At 62.8% G+C, this 15,482-nt stretch overlaps 4 protein-coding genes across 4 annotated transcripts; 2 read left to right on the forward strand and 2 right to left on the reverse strand.

The window, feature by feature from the left end:
• Positions 1 to 3,223: 3,223 nt before the first annotated feature.
• On the forward strand, positions 3,224 to 4,126 carry PLICBS_001500 (phospholipid scramblase 1; the record flags this gene model as incomplete). The annotated part of the gene is made up of 3 exons (XM_018317424.1): positions 3,224 to 3,625; positions 3,738 to 3,903; positions 4,020 to 4,126. 3 exons carry the CDS (start codon positions 3,224 to 3,226, stop codon positions 4,124 to 4,126), a joined length of 675 nt encoding a protein of 224 aa, XP_018182949.1.
• Positions 4,127 to 4,811: 685 nt separating this feature from the next.
• PLICBS_001501 (uncharacterized protein) lies at positions 4,812 to 6,504 on the reverse strand (the record flags this gene model as incomplete). The annotated part of the gene is made up of 2 exons (XM_065599840.1): positions 4,812 to 6,377; positions 6,463 to 6,504. The coding sequence occupies 2 exons, from the start codon at positions 6,502 to 6,504 to the stop codon at positions 4,812 to 4,814; spliced, it is 1,608 nt and encodes a 535-aa protein (XP_065455912.1).
• A 1,251-nt stretch (positions 6,505 to 7,755) lies between these two features.
• Positions 7,756 to 8,479, forward strand: PLICBS_001502 (V-ATPase V1 sector subunit E; the record flags this gene model as incomplete). Its single annotated transcript, XM_065599841.1, has 2 exons — positions 7,756 to 8,243; positions 8,329 to 8,479. The coding sequence occupies 2 exons, from the start codon at positions 7,756 to 7,758 to the stop codon at positions 8,477 to 8,479; spliced, it is 639 nt and encodes a 212-aa protein (XP_065455913.1).
• A 340-nt stretch (positions 8,480 to 8,819) lies between these two features.
• On the reverse strand, positions 8,820 to 10,731 carry PLICBS_001503 (uncharacterized protein; the record flags this gene model as incomplete). Its single annotated transcript, XM_018317422.2, has 2 exons — positions 8,820 to 9,398; positions 9,454 to 10,731. 2 exons carry the CDS (start codon positions 10,729 to 10,731, stop codon positions 8,820 to 8,822), a joined length of 1,857 nt encoding a protein of 618 aa, XP_018182947.1.
• Positions 10,732 to 15,482: the final 4,751 nt, after the last annotated feature.

Below are 15,482 nucleotides of genomic sequence, written 5' to 3' on the forward strand. Positions count from 1 at the left end.
CTCCGTCCAGGTCACTGAAGCCGATCCGGATGCCTCGACATCGATCGTGGCAAGAAGGCCCAGGTAACGTCGGTCGTACAAGTCGTCTGGCGCCCGTACCAACACGGCCGCGCCCCCAACCAATCCGACAGGCCGTCGAGGCCGAATACAGCAGGCTGCGAGCGCGATCGGTTCAACAGGCGTCGTGACATGAACGGCTCGGCCGTCTCAGTCTGCGGGCGGGCGACTCGACATGACGCCTCCTGCGGATGCCGCCTGGCCCAATGATTGCCGCAGGGACCTGCACTGGCGTTCCCACAAGGAACCCTCCCTCCAACCCAAGCTCCATGCCCCCTCTCCTTGCTTGCCTGTCCAATGCTTGCTTGTCCAACCCAGCCCAGGCTCTGGCTGCCCCGGCGCCAGTGAGCTTGTCAGAGGGCTGGCTCGGCGGAGATCCTGCGCGCTTGGCCGCTTTAGGCAGCTACCTGGGCGCGCACAGTGTGAATCCGGAAAGGTTCCAGAACGGAGCTTGTGAGCGTGGCCCGCTGGCGCCACGGTTCCCCTGTCGCCTTGCAGCAGTCCGGTCCAGTCCGTCCAGGCCAGGCCCAGGGCAGCAGAGGCAAGCCGGCTGACGGCCAGACGAGCGACAGCCCCGGGGCGAGGACACGACGAGATGGCACGCAGGATGGCTGGGACATCAGACGGATGGCCGGCCGGCGGCATTAAACGCAGGGCGTCGAGCGTTCGGAGGGGTTCCCGTGGCATTTACCCCCATGCGAGGGGCCGGCGGCTCGAACGGTTGTTTTGTGTTGACGCTGGGGCGAGATGAAAGAGCATGCCTGCTTGCCACATGCCTCCACTGGCATGGCCGGCGTGATTGGCACGTACTCGAACTGACAACCTTGGAAAGTACGACGTACGAGGTACCTACCTTATGCACCTACGGAGTGCAGTTCAAAAGGTGCTGGTACGAGTATGCACTTAGGCGGAGCCGCCTTGGGGGGCCTCGCTAGCAGCATAAGACGGGATACTCCGCTACAGATGGGCAACGCGTTGGTGCCGGTGCTGACGGGTCGAGGCACATCGCGCTCGGGCGCCTCGTTGGCACCTGTTGGGTGCGTTGCGAGCACGGCGGCAGTGGCAGTCGATGGCGCTGTCGACAGCGGCAAGGGCGCGTGGCGGTTGGAGCGAGGCGGCGGCCACAGAGGTCGCCGGCGACGACAACGCTCGAGTGCGGCAGCGGCTGTTACAGTAAGATGATGCCTCGGGATGTGTGCTTGGAGGCGTCCCGAGACCAGTAAATCGAGGTGAGAGCCTTAATAAAGTCGGAGTAGAGTTGCCTTGTCCAACTCTAGGGTTTGTGCGCACGCACCCTCGCAAGCTACTCGGCCGACTGCGAGTGCGTTACGACACAAGCAAGCCACCCTGCACCGGAAGCTCGCGACGCTCCGTCTTTCCGCACGGGGACGATTCAGGAAACCCGTCCACGTGGTGTGGTTGCAAAGGCAGAAGAGCAATACCTACCGTTTTGGGCCCCCAGATTAGATGTGCAGCGCCGGTGTGCCTGTTGACTCTCATGGCGACGACGTCTGTGTCTCAACGGCCGCCGACCTCCCAGCATCACCCTCGTCTGTTTCCAGACGCGCGCCCAACGCCGCACATGCCGGCATGGGCACATTTGGCGGACGCCTCGTCCCCTCCCCTGGCCTGACACCGCAGCGCCGTGAGACACGACACGCATTGCGCGGGCGTCACGCCCAGCGGTGGCAGCACACACTGACCGAGCCCTGCCCGTCCATTCGCCTGCCCGCTTGACTGCCTTCGAGCGAGGACGACAGATACCCGACTACCAAGCCGCCGGATGTCCGGCCGTGTCGCGCGTCGGGTCGCACGGGCGTGGCGTTGCTCGTACGACGGTTGCCGCGCATGGATGGGCAGCTGACGGGCAGGCAAAGCAGGCAGGCAAGCCTCGCTCAAACGCGTCAAGACGAGAGACGTCTTGACATGACACGACACGGCGATGGAGGCGTGTTGGACGAGCAAGAGGCTCGTTTGCCGCCGGTTGGTTCATCCCACGAGCTAGACAGGCAAGAACGCAAGCAGCCGGCAAGGCAAGTGAGGGTTCCAAGGACCGTTGCAAGGGACCACGGGAGTACGGAGCAGCAGTGATGCCTGCAAAATTTGTACGAGTACGTATGGGTATCCGTCTGCACATGCGCGTGATGCCAAGTCCTCTCTTCCTTGTTCTGGCGCGGGCAAGGCGGGCCGGATACCCTCCCAGGGTATATCATATCAATGCACCGCATTCATTGACCAGGAGGACACCAAACATGTTCGTTCACCGTGAAATTAACATTGGCAATTACTTTTCTGCCTGTCATTGCAGCGACTGGCCTGGCCTGGCCTCGTCACCTCCTCAGACACGCAGCAGCAGCAGCAGCAGCAGCAGCAGCAGCAGCAAGGTTTTCGCAGTGCAACATCGACGAGGCAGGCAGTAGTCCCACGAGCGGGCGATGACGGGGGGCTTGGGGGGGGCCAAACCAAAACTCGGGCCCCCCCCCCCCAGCAGTGGAAGACGTCCCTGCCCCCTCCCCAATCAGGCGATTTGGCCAGCGGATGCGCGCTCCTGATTGGCCGAGCGTCACCCCGGCAGCCAGAAGCCCGCGCAACCGTGCCCGCGCCCACCGTCGACGCACTGATTTCTGATGCACGCCTGAAACGGTCCTTGTCAGGGCGCTGCTCCGCCCGTCTGGCTTGGCCCAACCGACCGACAGACGTACCTTGGGTGTAAGCGCCCGCCCGCCCGCGTGCCCGCTCGGTCTCCGTGGGACTGATGAGGTGCGACTCCGTGAGTAACAGCGGCGGTAGTGGTTTCCTGAGGCTTCCTTTTCCCTCTCGCGTCATGGCAGCGTGGTGATTTGATTCTTTCGTTCTGAAGGCCGTGAAGGGCTGTTCGAGTTCTTATCTTCTCTTCGTTGGTGTGAGCTTTCCGTCGAGGCCATTGTGTAGGGCCGTGTCACTCGCTTCATCGCCGACTGAAGACGCCGTCCTGGTAGACGTCCTACGAGATTCGACTTGAACCGGACGCACGCTGCATACGGATGCTCGATTGAACGCAACGCCCGATTCTAGACGCTGGCCGTCATCAACACCACTCACTCTCCCCCTCGAGAAGCGCTCTCTTCACTCATCCGTCCGGGCAACCCGGGCGAACGTCACCACCCACCCACCCAACCCAACCATCATGCCCAACAAGGTCTTCCTCGCGGCCCTCGCGGCCGACGTCCTCTTCCTCGCCACGGGCTGCGTCCAGCTGGGCTTCTGCCTCGTCGTGCGGGGGCTCATGGACGACGCGCCGCGGGACGGCAAGGAGGCCGTCCGCAACCTGCTGTACCAGCGCTTCCCCCTGACGGCGGGCATCGTCAACGCCGCCCTCATCCTCGCCGCCTTCGTCTTCACCATCCCCGGCATGATGTCGCCCATGCGCGGCTGGCTCAAGGCCGGCGGCTACCTCATCACCGTCTGCGGCCTCTTCACGCTCTGCATCGGCGTCTTCCTCTGGATCATGACGCTGCGCATCAAGGACGCGTTTTTCGATACCTACGTCGACCAGACACCCGCCGTGCATTCTCTGATACAAACTTCGGTGAGTGGACAAACTTCTGTATTGGGTTGAGTCGGTGTGTGGGCATATGCTTGGGTCCATATGTGCATCACGGGGTGAAACGTTGAGTGTGCTGATGACGGCTTCGTCGCAGTTCGACTGCTGCGGCTACTTCAACCGCACGACGCCCGCCTTCGTCACCGACGACACCTGCCCCAGCCCCGCCGCCGCCGCCCTCGTCCGCGGCTGCGCGACCGCCATCTCGAGCTTCGCCAACATCTTCATCGACAACATCTTTACCGCCGTCTTTGGCATGGTCGGTACGTTCTGCCCGCCTTCTGCCCACAAGCCGCTCGCGGAAACCCCCTCCCCTTAGTGCTGCCATTGCTCCCATCCGGCATCCGTCCCATCTAACATCCCCTTCTCTTCCTCTTAGGCGTCGACGCGGTCCTCATCCTCGCCATCGCGTGCCTCCTCAAGGACCGCAAGGAGCGCGAGCGCTACCGCCACATCGACGAGAAGGCGGGCTACCGCGGCTTCTGAGCTGCCTGCCTGCTTGCGGAGCGGGCGAGCGTCCGTCCCTAAGCCCAGCTTGGTTGGTATCTTGCTGCGTGCCCGCTGTACGGGAGGAAGAATTTGTGTATATTGCCTGGATATCAGCGATATAGCAGCACTGGAGCGCTGCTCGAGAGAACAAGTGTCACGCATTGACGACATATTCGCCCCATACTCCTTCTACCAACAAATCCTTTGGCTCCTGGTCTGAACCAAAGACTCACTCACTCACTCACTGCCCAGCTGCTCCTTCTTCACGCGCTGTCCTAGCTTTGTTGTAATTAGAGAAAGCAGCTGTCAATGCACGGTATAAATAAAATCTTTCGGTATCATCATGTCCTCCAACGGCAGTATACAGGAATGGAGACATGTCGGTGTCTGTGCAAAATTCCGATCAGGAGACCCTTCGAGCCAAGCTGTGGCTGTTCTGTAGACACCAGAGGCATAATCGTATATTATTAAGGGGCCCTCGGCCATCTTTCACCTTCGCGAGGCCCTCGCTTCCAAAGTACACCGGTGAACCCCCCAAGTCGTTGCAACGAGTCCGTCTCCACACCGGAATGTGCGTGCGTGTCGTGTATGTGATATTCTAGGACGCCTTGTTCGCCTCGCCAGCTGCCGCCCGACATGAGAAATGATGCAAAACAGAAACAAGAGTGTATCTCTTTCCAACTCATACAGCCGAGTCGTCGCGCCCCCTGCCGCCGGCGCTCTCCGGTCGGTCATCGCCCAAGTCGCCGTCCGACGGCCGCGGCTGCGAAGGACTGCCCACCGCTCCGGCGCTGCTGACCGAGGCGCGGCTCCCGCGCTGCGTCCACCAACTCAGCGAGAGCATGTCTCGTATCGAGCCGGACCCGGACCCGGACGAGTTCCTTCTCCGGACGTTGCGCCTCGCCACGAGACCAGGGAAGCCGGTGCTTTTCCTCCGCCTGCGGGTAAACTTGCGGGGGTTCGCCTCAGTGCTCGGCCCACTGCCATCGTCGCGGCCGCCAATGACGCCGCTGACGGACCTCCGCGCCGAGGCGAGCAACGGCGTAGACTCCGTCCGTCCAGGGAGGGTGATGGCCCGCAGCCTGCCAACCGGCGTGGTCGGCTCCTCCTGATCCTCCAGCTCACCCCAGATCTCGGCCCGCTCTGCCCACCGGAACGTCTTCTTGCGCGTTGGCGTAAGCGGCGATGTCTCGCCGTTGACGGCTGGGAATGTTTGGTAGGTAGGGACCTCTTCTTCGACCGCCGCCTCCTCGGACCCCAAGAGGGACTCCTCCTCGCCCTCTGTGTCCTCGACAAGGCCCAGCCCAGGGGCCAGTGTCGACTGGCCGACACCTGGCGCGTGCTGCTCGTCGCTAAGCCGCCACGACAGCGCCAGCACGCCCGACAGCAGGATGACGGTGCCGAGCGCGATCAGGCACGCGTGCAGCGCCGAGATGAGACTCGTCTGGTTAAAGTATATCAATCCATCCAAGATGGCGATGATGTTGTAAACGCAAAACACAAGCGGGTATAGAACCGAGGTAGACACTAGCTTCAGACCGCGGTGTAGGTAGTAGAGCTGGCACAGCGCGAGGGCAACGAGCGCCAGTACTATGGCCCACGACTCCCAGTGAGCGAACTGATTGTTACCCCCGATCGTCTTGATCACCAGCTCGACGGCCGACTTGGCGAAGAGCAGGGCGTGAGCGGACAGGTCGCCGCTGATGACCCCGTACGTGATGCCGCGGGCTAGGCGGAAGCGAGAATTATGCGATATGCTGGAAGTTCGGTTTATGACGTCTATCAAAATGGCAGTGCCGACGACGAATAGTGCCTGCAAGATCATCCAAGCCACGAACGGCTTGCGGGCGAGCAGCTCCAGCAGCTCGTCTAGGTTGTGTGCCGGGGACGGGATCGCGCCGAATATCGCGATGAGGACGGCGCCGCTCGTGACGAGAACGGTGCCGCAGAGCGACCACCGCGTGAAGGGCTCGCTCAGTATCAGGGTGGCGCAGATCGAGTTGAAGACCAAGCCGGCCGCCTGGAGCGTCGACAGCACCGGCAGGGGGAGCGTCGAGATCTGCACCGTGCTACCCAGCAGGTTGGCGATGATGAACATGCCCATGCCCAGCTGCCATCTGCGCCTCCGATATGGCGGCCGGCGCACATCGTGCGGGCCTTTTTCGTCTTCGAGGATGTGCGACTTTCGCTGGAGCGTCAGGCCGAGGCTCTGCACGCTCGTCGATATCAAGCCCACGATGATTCCCAGCTGCGGGCGCGCACATCGTATTAGTGCGTTCTCTCTTCGTAGAATTGCGAGCCTCGTTCAGGGAGAGGCGTAGAGCAGTGCTTACAGCTATGCTCCCGCCAGGGGAGATGCCGCTGAATGGTCCCATCGCGCGGCGTCCAGATCGACGGTCATCTGGCGGAGGACAAGGGCAGAGCGTCGCTGGGGCCAGGCATGAGGAGCGGAACGGGAGCTTCGTGCGCGCGTCGATATCGAGAGCGCCACCTTGCAGCCGGTGGGCACCGGAGCGAGGAGGAGTGCGCGGTCGGCGTCGGTCGGGGCGCGAGGCTCGCTGATGGCTGGAGGAGCAGGCCCTCTGTCGGTCAGGCCAGGTTTGTTGGGTGGTGAGGGAGCGAGAGCGGTGGCTGCTCGCCAGCTATGACGATGGCCCGGGAGGGGGGTGGATAAGCGAATAATGAAGGGCGCCGGCACCCGCGCAACAAAAAGGTCAAACAGGGGGGCTGCGTGAGGGACGGGAGGGAGCGCGGGAGCTCTCGAGGTAAGCGATTGCAATTGATGATGTCTCGACGGTTGAATGAAGGCTGCAGCAGCGTCGCAGGAGCGGGATGGGCGCTTGCTTGGCGGAGCTCATGCGCCAGACCGTCCCGTCGAGACCACCTGACAGGGTCAAACACGCTGAGGTGTTACCGTGGCCCTGAGACTCGCCGAGCCAGGCCCGCGCGGGTGCTGTAGCAGCGCCCCCAAAGGCCCCCTTGTGCTCGAGCGCATGTGGCTGGTGCCCGGCCGGGGGTCACATGATGATGTACCTAGGAACGGTCGCAACGTCATCCCAGCCGCTGGAACGCCCTGTAAGCACCAGCCCAATAGCGGGGAGCATCACCTGAGCTGGGCCGTTGTGGCTGGTGGAACAGCGGTTGAGGCTGCGAGTTCCAATTCAAATCGTACCCACAGCCACCTCACTGGGGGGGCCGCCGACGACAGCTCCCGCCTCTCGAACTGACCCCAAGGCGTCACAGCTCCTCCTGCGACGAACGTCCATCTCCGCTCCGTCCATCCCCCAGCAACGACCTACATCCCTCCGCCCTCGACGCCGCAGCCATCCTCGGGCTGTGATCGGGATCCCGCCCGCCTGTCGCCCATCGTTCTCCCCCGTCTATAGCCGCGCCGGTCCGCCCCAACACCGCAGCCATGTCGCAACACGCATTGTCCGACCAACAGGTACGTCTCGTGCGCACGAAGGCCGATGACGACGATGCGGCGCTCGCGGCGATGCCTCCGCGCTGAGCTTCGCCCTCGCCGCTGCTTCTGCTGCGACCCCCGCCGCGGTCGCTCCCCCGCGCGCGTAGAACCTACCGCTGACGCAGGTCCGTCGTACCAGGTCGACAATGAGCTCCGCAAGATGACGGCCTTCATCAAGCAAGAGGCCATGGAAAAGGCCCGCGAGATCGAGATCAAGGCCAACGAGGAGTTCGAGATTGAAAAGTCCAAGCTCGTCCGCCAGGAGACGGACGCCATCGACTCGCAGTACGAGAAGAAGTTCAAGCAGGCCACCATGTCGCAGCAAATCACGCGCTCCACCGTCGCCAACAAGACGCGGCTCAAGGTCCTCGGCGCCCGCCAGGAGCTGCTCGACAACATATTCGAGGCCGCCGAGAAGCAGCTCGCCGACGGCGCCAAGGACAAGGCCAAGTACCAAAAGATTCTCAAGGGCCTCATCCTCGAGGGCTTCTACGCCATGAACGAGCCCAAGCTGCAGCTGCGCGCCCGCAAGAAGGACTACGACGCGGTTAAGAAGGCGAGCGAGCAGGCGGCGCAGGAGTACAAGAAGGAGACGGGCAAGGACGTCGAGGGCGTCATCCACGAGGAGCATCCCCTGCCCGAAGGCTCGTACGTGACGTCGCAACCCTCCGTTCCTCGACCACCGACAATTGCCGCTGGTAGTAAACGTGCTGACACACAATCGCTCACGCAGGTCCGGAGGCGTCATCATCGTTGGTGGCGACGGCAAGATCGACATCGACAACACATTCGAGACGCGGCTGGAGCTGCTCAAGGACTCTGCCGCCCCCGCCGTGCGCCAGTCACTGTTTGGAAAGAACCCGAACCGCAAGTTCGTCGACTAGATATCTCCTCGCATGGGGCACGGCCAAGTGTTGAGACTGCTCCGTGGGAGACGCAAGAGGGGGGACACGAGACGGAGCTGCGCATGTGCGTGTATGCATCGACAGGACTCTTGCAATGTTTCTATTCGAACCGCGCGACCCGTACCTACTTTAGATGCTGTACCATAAAACATGACCTTTTCCAGCCTCAAACGCCGAGCTCCAAGCACGCACACATAAATTCCTGTCATCCGTCGCCAACATGCCTCGTGATAATGGGTGGGTATCGGCCGCTACTCTAGATCAATCCGCGAAAACAATGCATCCGTCGTTGGGGCAGGGGCCGGCAGGGTGGCTCGCCCTATCTCTGTAGAAACTTCTTCATGTAGTCCTGCTGACGTGGCAGGTCTGCGGCGTCGGACTCGCCCGGGAGGTCAAATACGCTCTTCTTGGCCTTTCTCTTGGTTCGCACCGTGGTCAGCAACCGCTGCTGCACCCACTCGACAACACTCTTGGTCTCGGTGCGCGCCAGCTTCATGCCCGAGTCGTTGATCTTTCGCCAAATCTCGCGGAGCTTCGAGGCCAGCTCATCAACGTCGTCGTTGAACCTCTTTTCGGCCTCGCGGTCGTCAAAGGCGCCGACGGACCCGTCGTCGACGGCCATGTCCAGGAGAATGATTTTGGCCTTGAGCTCGGCAAAGTCGGTCTTGGACGTGATGCCAAAGTCGTCCCCGCTGACAAGATCGATCATAGTCCGGAGGGTGACAATATCCTCGGCGTTGTGCCGGCCGAGGGTGTCGTCTTCGAAGAGGAACACGACGGCCAACCTCCGCCTCAGGTCGTGCGTCCTGCGGTCACTGACGGGAAGGCACAGCAGCGAGTCCGCCCGTATGCTTTGGACCTTGATACCTGCGGAAAGGAACGAGCTTGCCTCGAAGCACTGTACTAGTTAGCATTGGATAGCTCAGAGGCGATTGGTGGTTGGAGGCACGTACAAACGAATCCCATGAAGGTCCAGGGATGGCATTGACAAGACCCTGGACCGAGTCTTGGTACGCATTCAACAGGTCGATGCTGCATATCAGGAGCCTGTCCATGGACATTCGCAGCAGCGTCTTGACCGCATATCGGACAGCAGGGACAGACAGATGAGCCGAGATACATCCTAGCAGCTCGATGAACGTCTGCAGACATGACCAGTCGCGGTCCTGGTATGGTTCGTTGGCCAGCTTAGACACTGAGAACTCGGGGGCCCCATTCTTGATGTCTTCGGCCGCGCCTAGCTGGAGGAACAGGTACTGCAACCGCTCCGGCGTGAGCAGCCGCTCAACCTGCTCGCGACAGTCCAGTATCATTTGTAGGTATTCCTGCCGAATAATCACAGACTGTTGGGTGCACATATCGTCCAGAATCCACTGAAAGATGGCATCCGGCAGGTTGTTGAGCTTGCGTACAACCATCTGGGGCAAGCCGGACACGAGATGCTGCTCCCGGACCTTGATGCTGCCTTGGGTCAACAACTGCCAGGGTCCTTTCTTCCCCTCCTTGGGCACTGGCCTGGGCGACGGCGCGGCGGGCTCCTGGTCAAAGAAGCAGTACCGCAGCTGAGCCTGGCCGGGGTCCGATCGCTGTACAGCCCGCAGGACTTTCTGCGCATCGTGGCCGCCCTTCTCTGTGACGACACCGGCGATGACATCTCCTGACGCCTCCGCGCTGGCTGCGTCGGCTCGTTGCCTCGACTCCTCGGCAGCCTTTTTGCTCGCGAGCGAGCTGGCCATGGTAGCGTTGTCCTTGCGGGCATCCTTGGCCAACGCCTTGATGTCAAACTTGTGCTTTGGGATGATGGCGAGCGGACTCGAGTGAAATTCCACGGCCGTCCTCTTGGCTCTGGGCGTCGCGTAGGGGTTCTGCCCGGCCCTCTGCTGCACCGGCGTGGCCCGGCGAGCAGTACCCCCGAGCAGCACAGAGAGGTCCTCCAGCGAGTCGTCCGATGAGGACGCCTCGTACTCGGCTCCTTCATCGTCGGACGCCGCAATCTCCTGGCGCTGCAGCCGTCGCCCGGCAGGCGTCGTCGTGGCGCTCCGGCTCCTGGCGCCGAGCGGGGAGGGCGACGGGACCGGGGACGGGGACGTTAGTGCTGAGAGACGCGAGGAAGAGGACGCCCGCGGCGGCGTCTGCGGCAGGGACTGCGACTGCGACTGCGGAATGGGCCTAAAGAAGCTCATGATGTTGCCGTTCCCAGCGGCCGTCTTGTTGGGCTTCTGAGACGGCATGGCGCCGGTTATCAGCCACGACAACTCTTGCGAGGTGCTCCGACGGTGGCACGGCGCAAACGACGCCGGAGACCCCGCGGCAAGGGGGCTTCGACGTTGGATTTGACGCGATGTCTTTGACGGCCGTGGCGTTGAGATGTCATTGGGGCCAGGGTCTCGCCTTGTTCGGTGCCATCCGCGTCAAGGCAAGCAGGGTCTAGGACGATAGATCGGGTCCCACCACGGCGCGTCGAGGCGTTTCCCCACCGCGTCGGCTTATATAAGCCCAGACTACCCTATACCTCTCATATCCCGTGAAGTTCACGGACCGGCAACTAAAGGATCACAGCTGGCACATCAAAAGGACAATCAATGCTCGCCGTCCTTAGTCAATGCCAAGTGCAGTGGTACATGCAACAGCATGTACAGAAACACTTCAAGGGTTTATCTTCGAGTACTGTACCGCACGTAGCTAGACGTCGAGGGAAAGCTTGGTCTCGGGACTCTTTCGGCAACAACACCTCCAAGCAGGGCGCGGTGTTCATCTTCTGGTCCATCCGTGCAGGAACAGGCGGCAGCGCTGAAACATCCATGATACTACGTTCTCCCGCAGCTGCCGCAAACTGCAAGCCCACTTGTCTCGATGCTGCCGGTGGTGGCTCTGTCGGCGATGCTCGCACGCACGCTCGTCACGAAGCGGCCCGCCCAATGCAAAGCATCCCGCGAACATCCCAAACATGGGATTGCCCGCCTGCCGAATAGGGCTACCCGCATGGCCGTCCCAAGTGGACACTTGTCACATCTTTGACGGGCCCGCGCAGGCGATGCTGAAGGTAGGGTGACACAAATGCGATAATCAACAGCCCCCCTTGGCCCCCCCAGAAGTGATCAGCGTGTGCGCCCACCAGAAGGGGAAGATGAGCGTCTTCCGACAATGCACGCGATGAACGGTGACGGACGCCGGCCCAAGTCTCCCCAAACGAACTCTCGGTCTGAGCAGGCAGGTGGCAGGTGGCAGGTCCCTGCGCTCGGCAGCTGGACCCAATGGCTTGGGGCTGAAAGCGAGACAATGTGAGACGGGGGATGGCACGGGCGGCACGAAGTAGACTTAAACATGGACATGTCTGAGGTTTTTCTCGCAGGGTTGCACGCCGCGGCGAGGCAGCGAAGCAGAAGTGCCCGTCGCGGTGGGTTCTGGCGCGGATTCCAGTCGACAATCTTGACCCCAATGCCACGCGATTGCGGATCAATCGCGACTCACCCGCGTCGCTGGACATTTTGGGGCTCTCACAGGCAGGACAGCGCAGCCGTGCCAAGGTGAGGCAAGCAAGCAAGCAAGCAAGCAGGCAAGCAAGGTACCTCCTAGCGGCCAGCCCAGGTCAGGGGCCGGGGAGACTGGGATTTACCAGCTGCTCGCCGGGGGGTACGTATGCGTCTGGAGGCGCACGCCGATGTAATCTGGTACGCCGTTCGCGTGCGGAGTGCTTTGAAGATCCGGACCGGAACAAGCACGAAGTCCATCACGGCAGCGGCGGCGGCGGGCGGCAACCGTGGAGGACGGACGTGGCGAAGGCAACTCTTGTCCTGACTCCCGTCCGGGTGGCGAATACCTTAATCACCAACGGCCACGCCGGTGGCGGCGTCGGCGGCGTCGGAACCGCGACAAGGCCAGCGAGTCGGGCGTCCGACCCTCCCACCCGCCCGAGACGGTCCGGCCGCGGCCGGCTGGCCAGCGCGATTGATTGACCGTGTCAAGAGACGGCGGGATCGGTGGAGATGAATGACTTGGTACAGTACGAGAAAGGGGGCAAGAGGGGATGGATGACACGATGAGGGTCCCTTCCGAGGAGGCCAACAGAGCTCACAGCTCAGGCACAGCGCAGGCACAGCACAGGGACCCCCACCAGATCCGAGTTTGGCGAGGTCCGCCGCGGGTAGCGCTTCAAAAAGTCCGAGATGGCTCTGCGAGGTGAGGCGGTGGTCAGGGGTCCGTCCCACAAGGCCAAATGACGACGTGCTTGTTTTCTGGGGGGACTGCGATATTTAGGAGCGTGTATGCATGTCGTATGGAGTATTACACGCGCGTCCTGCTGGTGCACCGTACTGCTTCGTAGTGCGCGTTCTTGCATCGTGGGTGGACGCGTTGCGAGCCCTTTGATGGCGCGGCCGCCCGTCCATTCGCATGTGCGAGTCCAAGGTAGTAGTACTACAGTATCTTACTCTTGGTGCTCCCAGTGCGTGATTGCAGTTCCCAAACAAGCCTTTGCCTCTGCGGAGAAGGGAGCTGTTGCGTCATGGCAGCTTCCGGTATCCGTCCTGCACCGGCAGCCCGGGGACCCGGCGTTGGCGGGCGCTGGGGGCACGAAAATGCCAGAATGCCACGTTTGAGCCCCCAGCGCTCCCTTCGCCGCCCATCGTCCCCTTCAGACACAGACATGCACACGCACCCACGGGGCCTCGGCCGGCCGCATAAAAGCGATGGAAGCGACAAGGCGCTGCTGCCACATCGAATTGTGGCGCGGGAGCCAAGTCTATCTAATTTTACTTGCGGCCGTTGGGCCATGCACAGGGCTCCTTTTAGCCCCGTCAGCGGCGGCGCAGGCGGAGCAAAGACGGACGGACGACGGGGGTGGCAGGGAGCGGAGGAGGGAGGGGGGGGCTTGCAGGAACTCATGGGTGCCCGGCGACGGGCTCCAGCTGCCACCTGAGGTGTGCCAGTGGAGGGCGGCCCAGAAGGGGGAGGGCCCGCTGTCAGCAGCACGGGCAGCCGTGCCCGCTTGGGGCTCAAATGGCAGGGCACTTTACCTGCCGACCCAAAGTCCACTGGCCCCCGCCTGTAACAGCGCTGAGATTATAGCATCGTACCGACTGTCGTCATCCGTGGAACCTGCCCAGGTGCCTGTCCAGCGTGCACAGGCGTGCGCGTCTCGACAGCAAACTTCACGGGTGACTGCGCTTCTTCCACGTCACCGCCGTCCCCCGAGCAGTGCCAGTCCGGGCATGGCCCGCAGCGCAATGCGACGCCCCGCGGTGCGACTTCTCATGATATGCATCACATTTCCAGGTTGTGTCGAGCGGAGCGGGACCCGTATTGCCGTGGGACCCAGCGCCCACCCCCCACACGCAGCCCAGTGTTCCGTCGCGCGGTTGCGGTGGGCGTGCGTGGCGGCGGAGCCACGGTGCGCCCATGGAGTCCGAGTCCGCTAACCCCGGGGACGACGGACGTTTTGAAGCATCGTGAATGACGGACGGGCTCTGAGCCAGCCAGACGAGGAGCGGCTTGCCCGGCTTCCCGTCCATGCAGTCGCAGCGATGCCCGCCCGGTTTCCGGACAGGCTATCGTGCACTACGCGAGCCGCGACCGACGGGCATCTTGCTCTCTCGTCCAGCTCGCGACGCGTCCGTTGCATGTCTTGCCAAGCGGCGGGTGCCATGGACCGGAATTCAAGGGGCTCCTGTGCCGTCCGCCCACGCCCAGTCCGGCCCCAGCGACACGCGCTGCGGGCTAGGGGACTCGTACATAATAGGGACGGACGTGAGATGGATGGACCCTTTCCCGGGCGACGCGCCCCTCGACCACTCGCGGAGGCCGTCGCTCGTGGCCGTCCATATTCCGCTGGCATGTGGAATACCAGCGCGCGTCTCCCGAGCCCGTCGTGTGCGGAGGCCCGGCGGCGCGGGAGGGTTCGGTAGCGCTGCTCGAATGCCGATGCGAACGACAATGACGGGGAAAAAGAGAAACGCCATTGTAGAGTTTTTAGCGGTACGGGCATCTTACTCGAGGAACAAACGTGTGTGTGAAATCACGGCTTCCAATTCTGCGTGCACGAATCGGCGTCGGCGCCGACTCAGGCGCTCGCGCGCTCGCCCTCCCCGAATGCCCGGGGAGCAGGACGCTGGCCCTCTCCGCTGGCCGGTCGCCGGCTGACCAATTGATCGCCCGTCTGCTTCGTCCAACTTCCTCCCGCATCGCACCGCACCGCACCGCAACGGCTGGTGCTTACGATAGCAACTTGGTTGCGCCTCGGGCGCATTTTGGCAGCGAATAACAGTTTCACGGCCTGCTCCTCGCAGGGACGCCGGTGGGGGCGGAGCGAATGTGGTCGGATGGGCCGGGAGCTAGTGGCCCTGGCAGCCAGCCAGCCGCCGCCATCCAACTCACGCGCGGGCGGGTGGGCGGGCAGTGAGCACCCGCCAGTTGTCCAGTGGAGGCAATGCTAGGTGACTGAGGGTCGGGTGCTTGCTCGGGGGGTGCGGCCTGCCGTGGTGCCCGCCAGTCCCCGGCGCGGTGCCCTCCACTGCCCTGCCCTGCAACTGCGGGTGCTGGTGCTCTCCCCGTCTCCTGCGCGCTGTTAGTGGCCCTCTCGCACCCCCTGGCCCTCCCACGGCGCTGGCTTACCGGGCCTTGCCATGAGGTACCGCAGGGCGTGTCGCGACGTACCCGCCGCCGCCCCCTCGCAGCGTCCCGGTACATGCCACGCTACATCGTCGAGCGCCGGACGGACAGGACAGGTTGGAGTGAGCATTGCATTTTTCGTAGCCCCCCATCCCCCTTCCCGCCCGCTGGGCCCGTTACCTGAAGCCTCCATCCGTCCATCCATCGCCAATCTTTCGCTTCCACCTGCACTCTCACTCACTCTCCCTCACCCACGCACCCATCGCCCGCGGCGACGACGACTCGCCCACCCCTCGAAGCGATACCTCTCGCCCGGTGCGGCCTCGAATCGAGCTCCCTCCCTCCACGGGTCAGGCTCAGGTTGCTGTACAACCCG

This window comes from Purpureocillium lilacinum, assembly GCF_023168085.1.
Source record: "Purpureocillium lilacinum CBS 284.36 DNA, scaffold_1, whole genome shotgun sequence".
Taxonomy (NCBI): Eukaryota; Fungi; Ascomycota; class Sordariomycetes; order Hypocreales; family Ophiocordycipitaceae; genus Purpureocillium; species Purpureocillium lilacinum.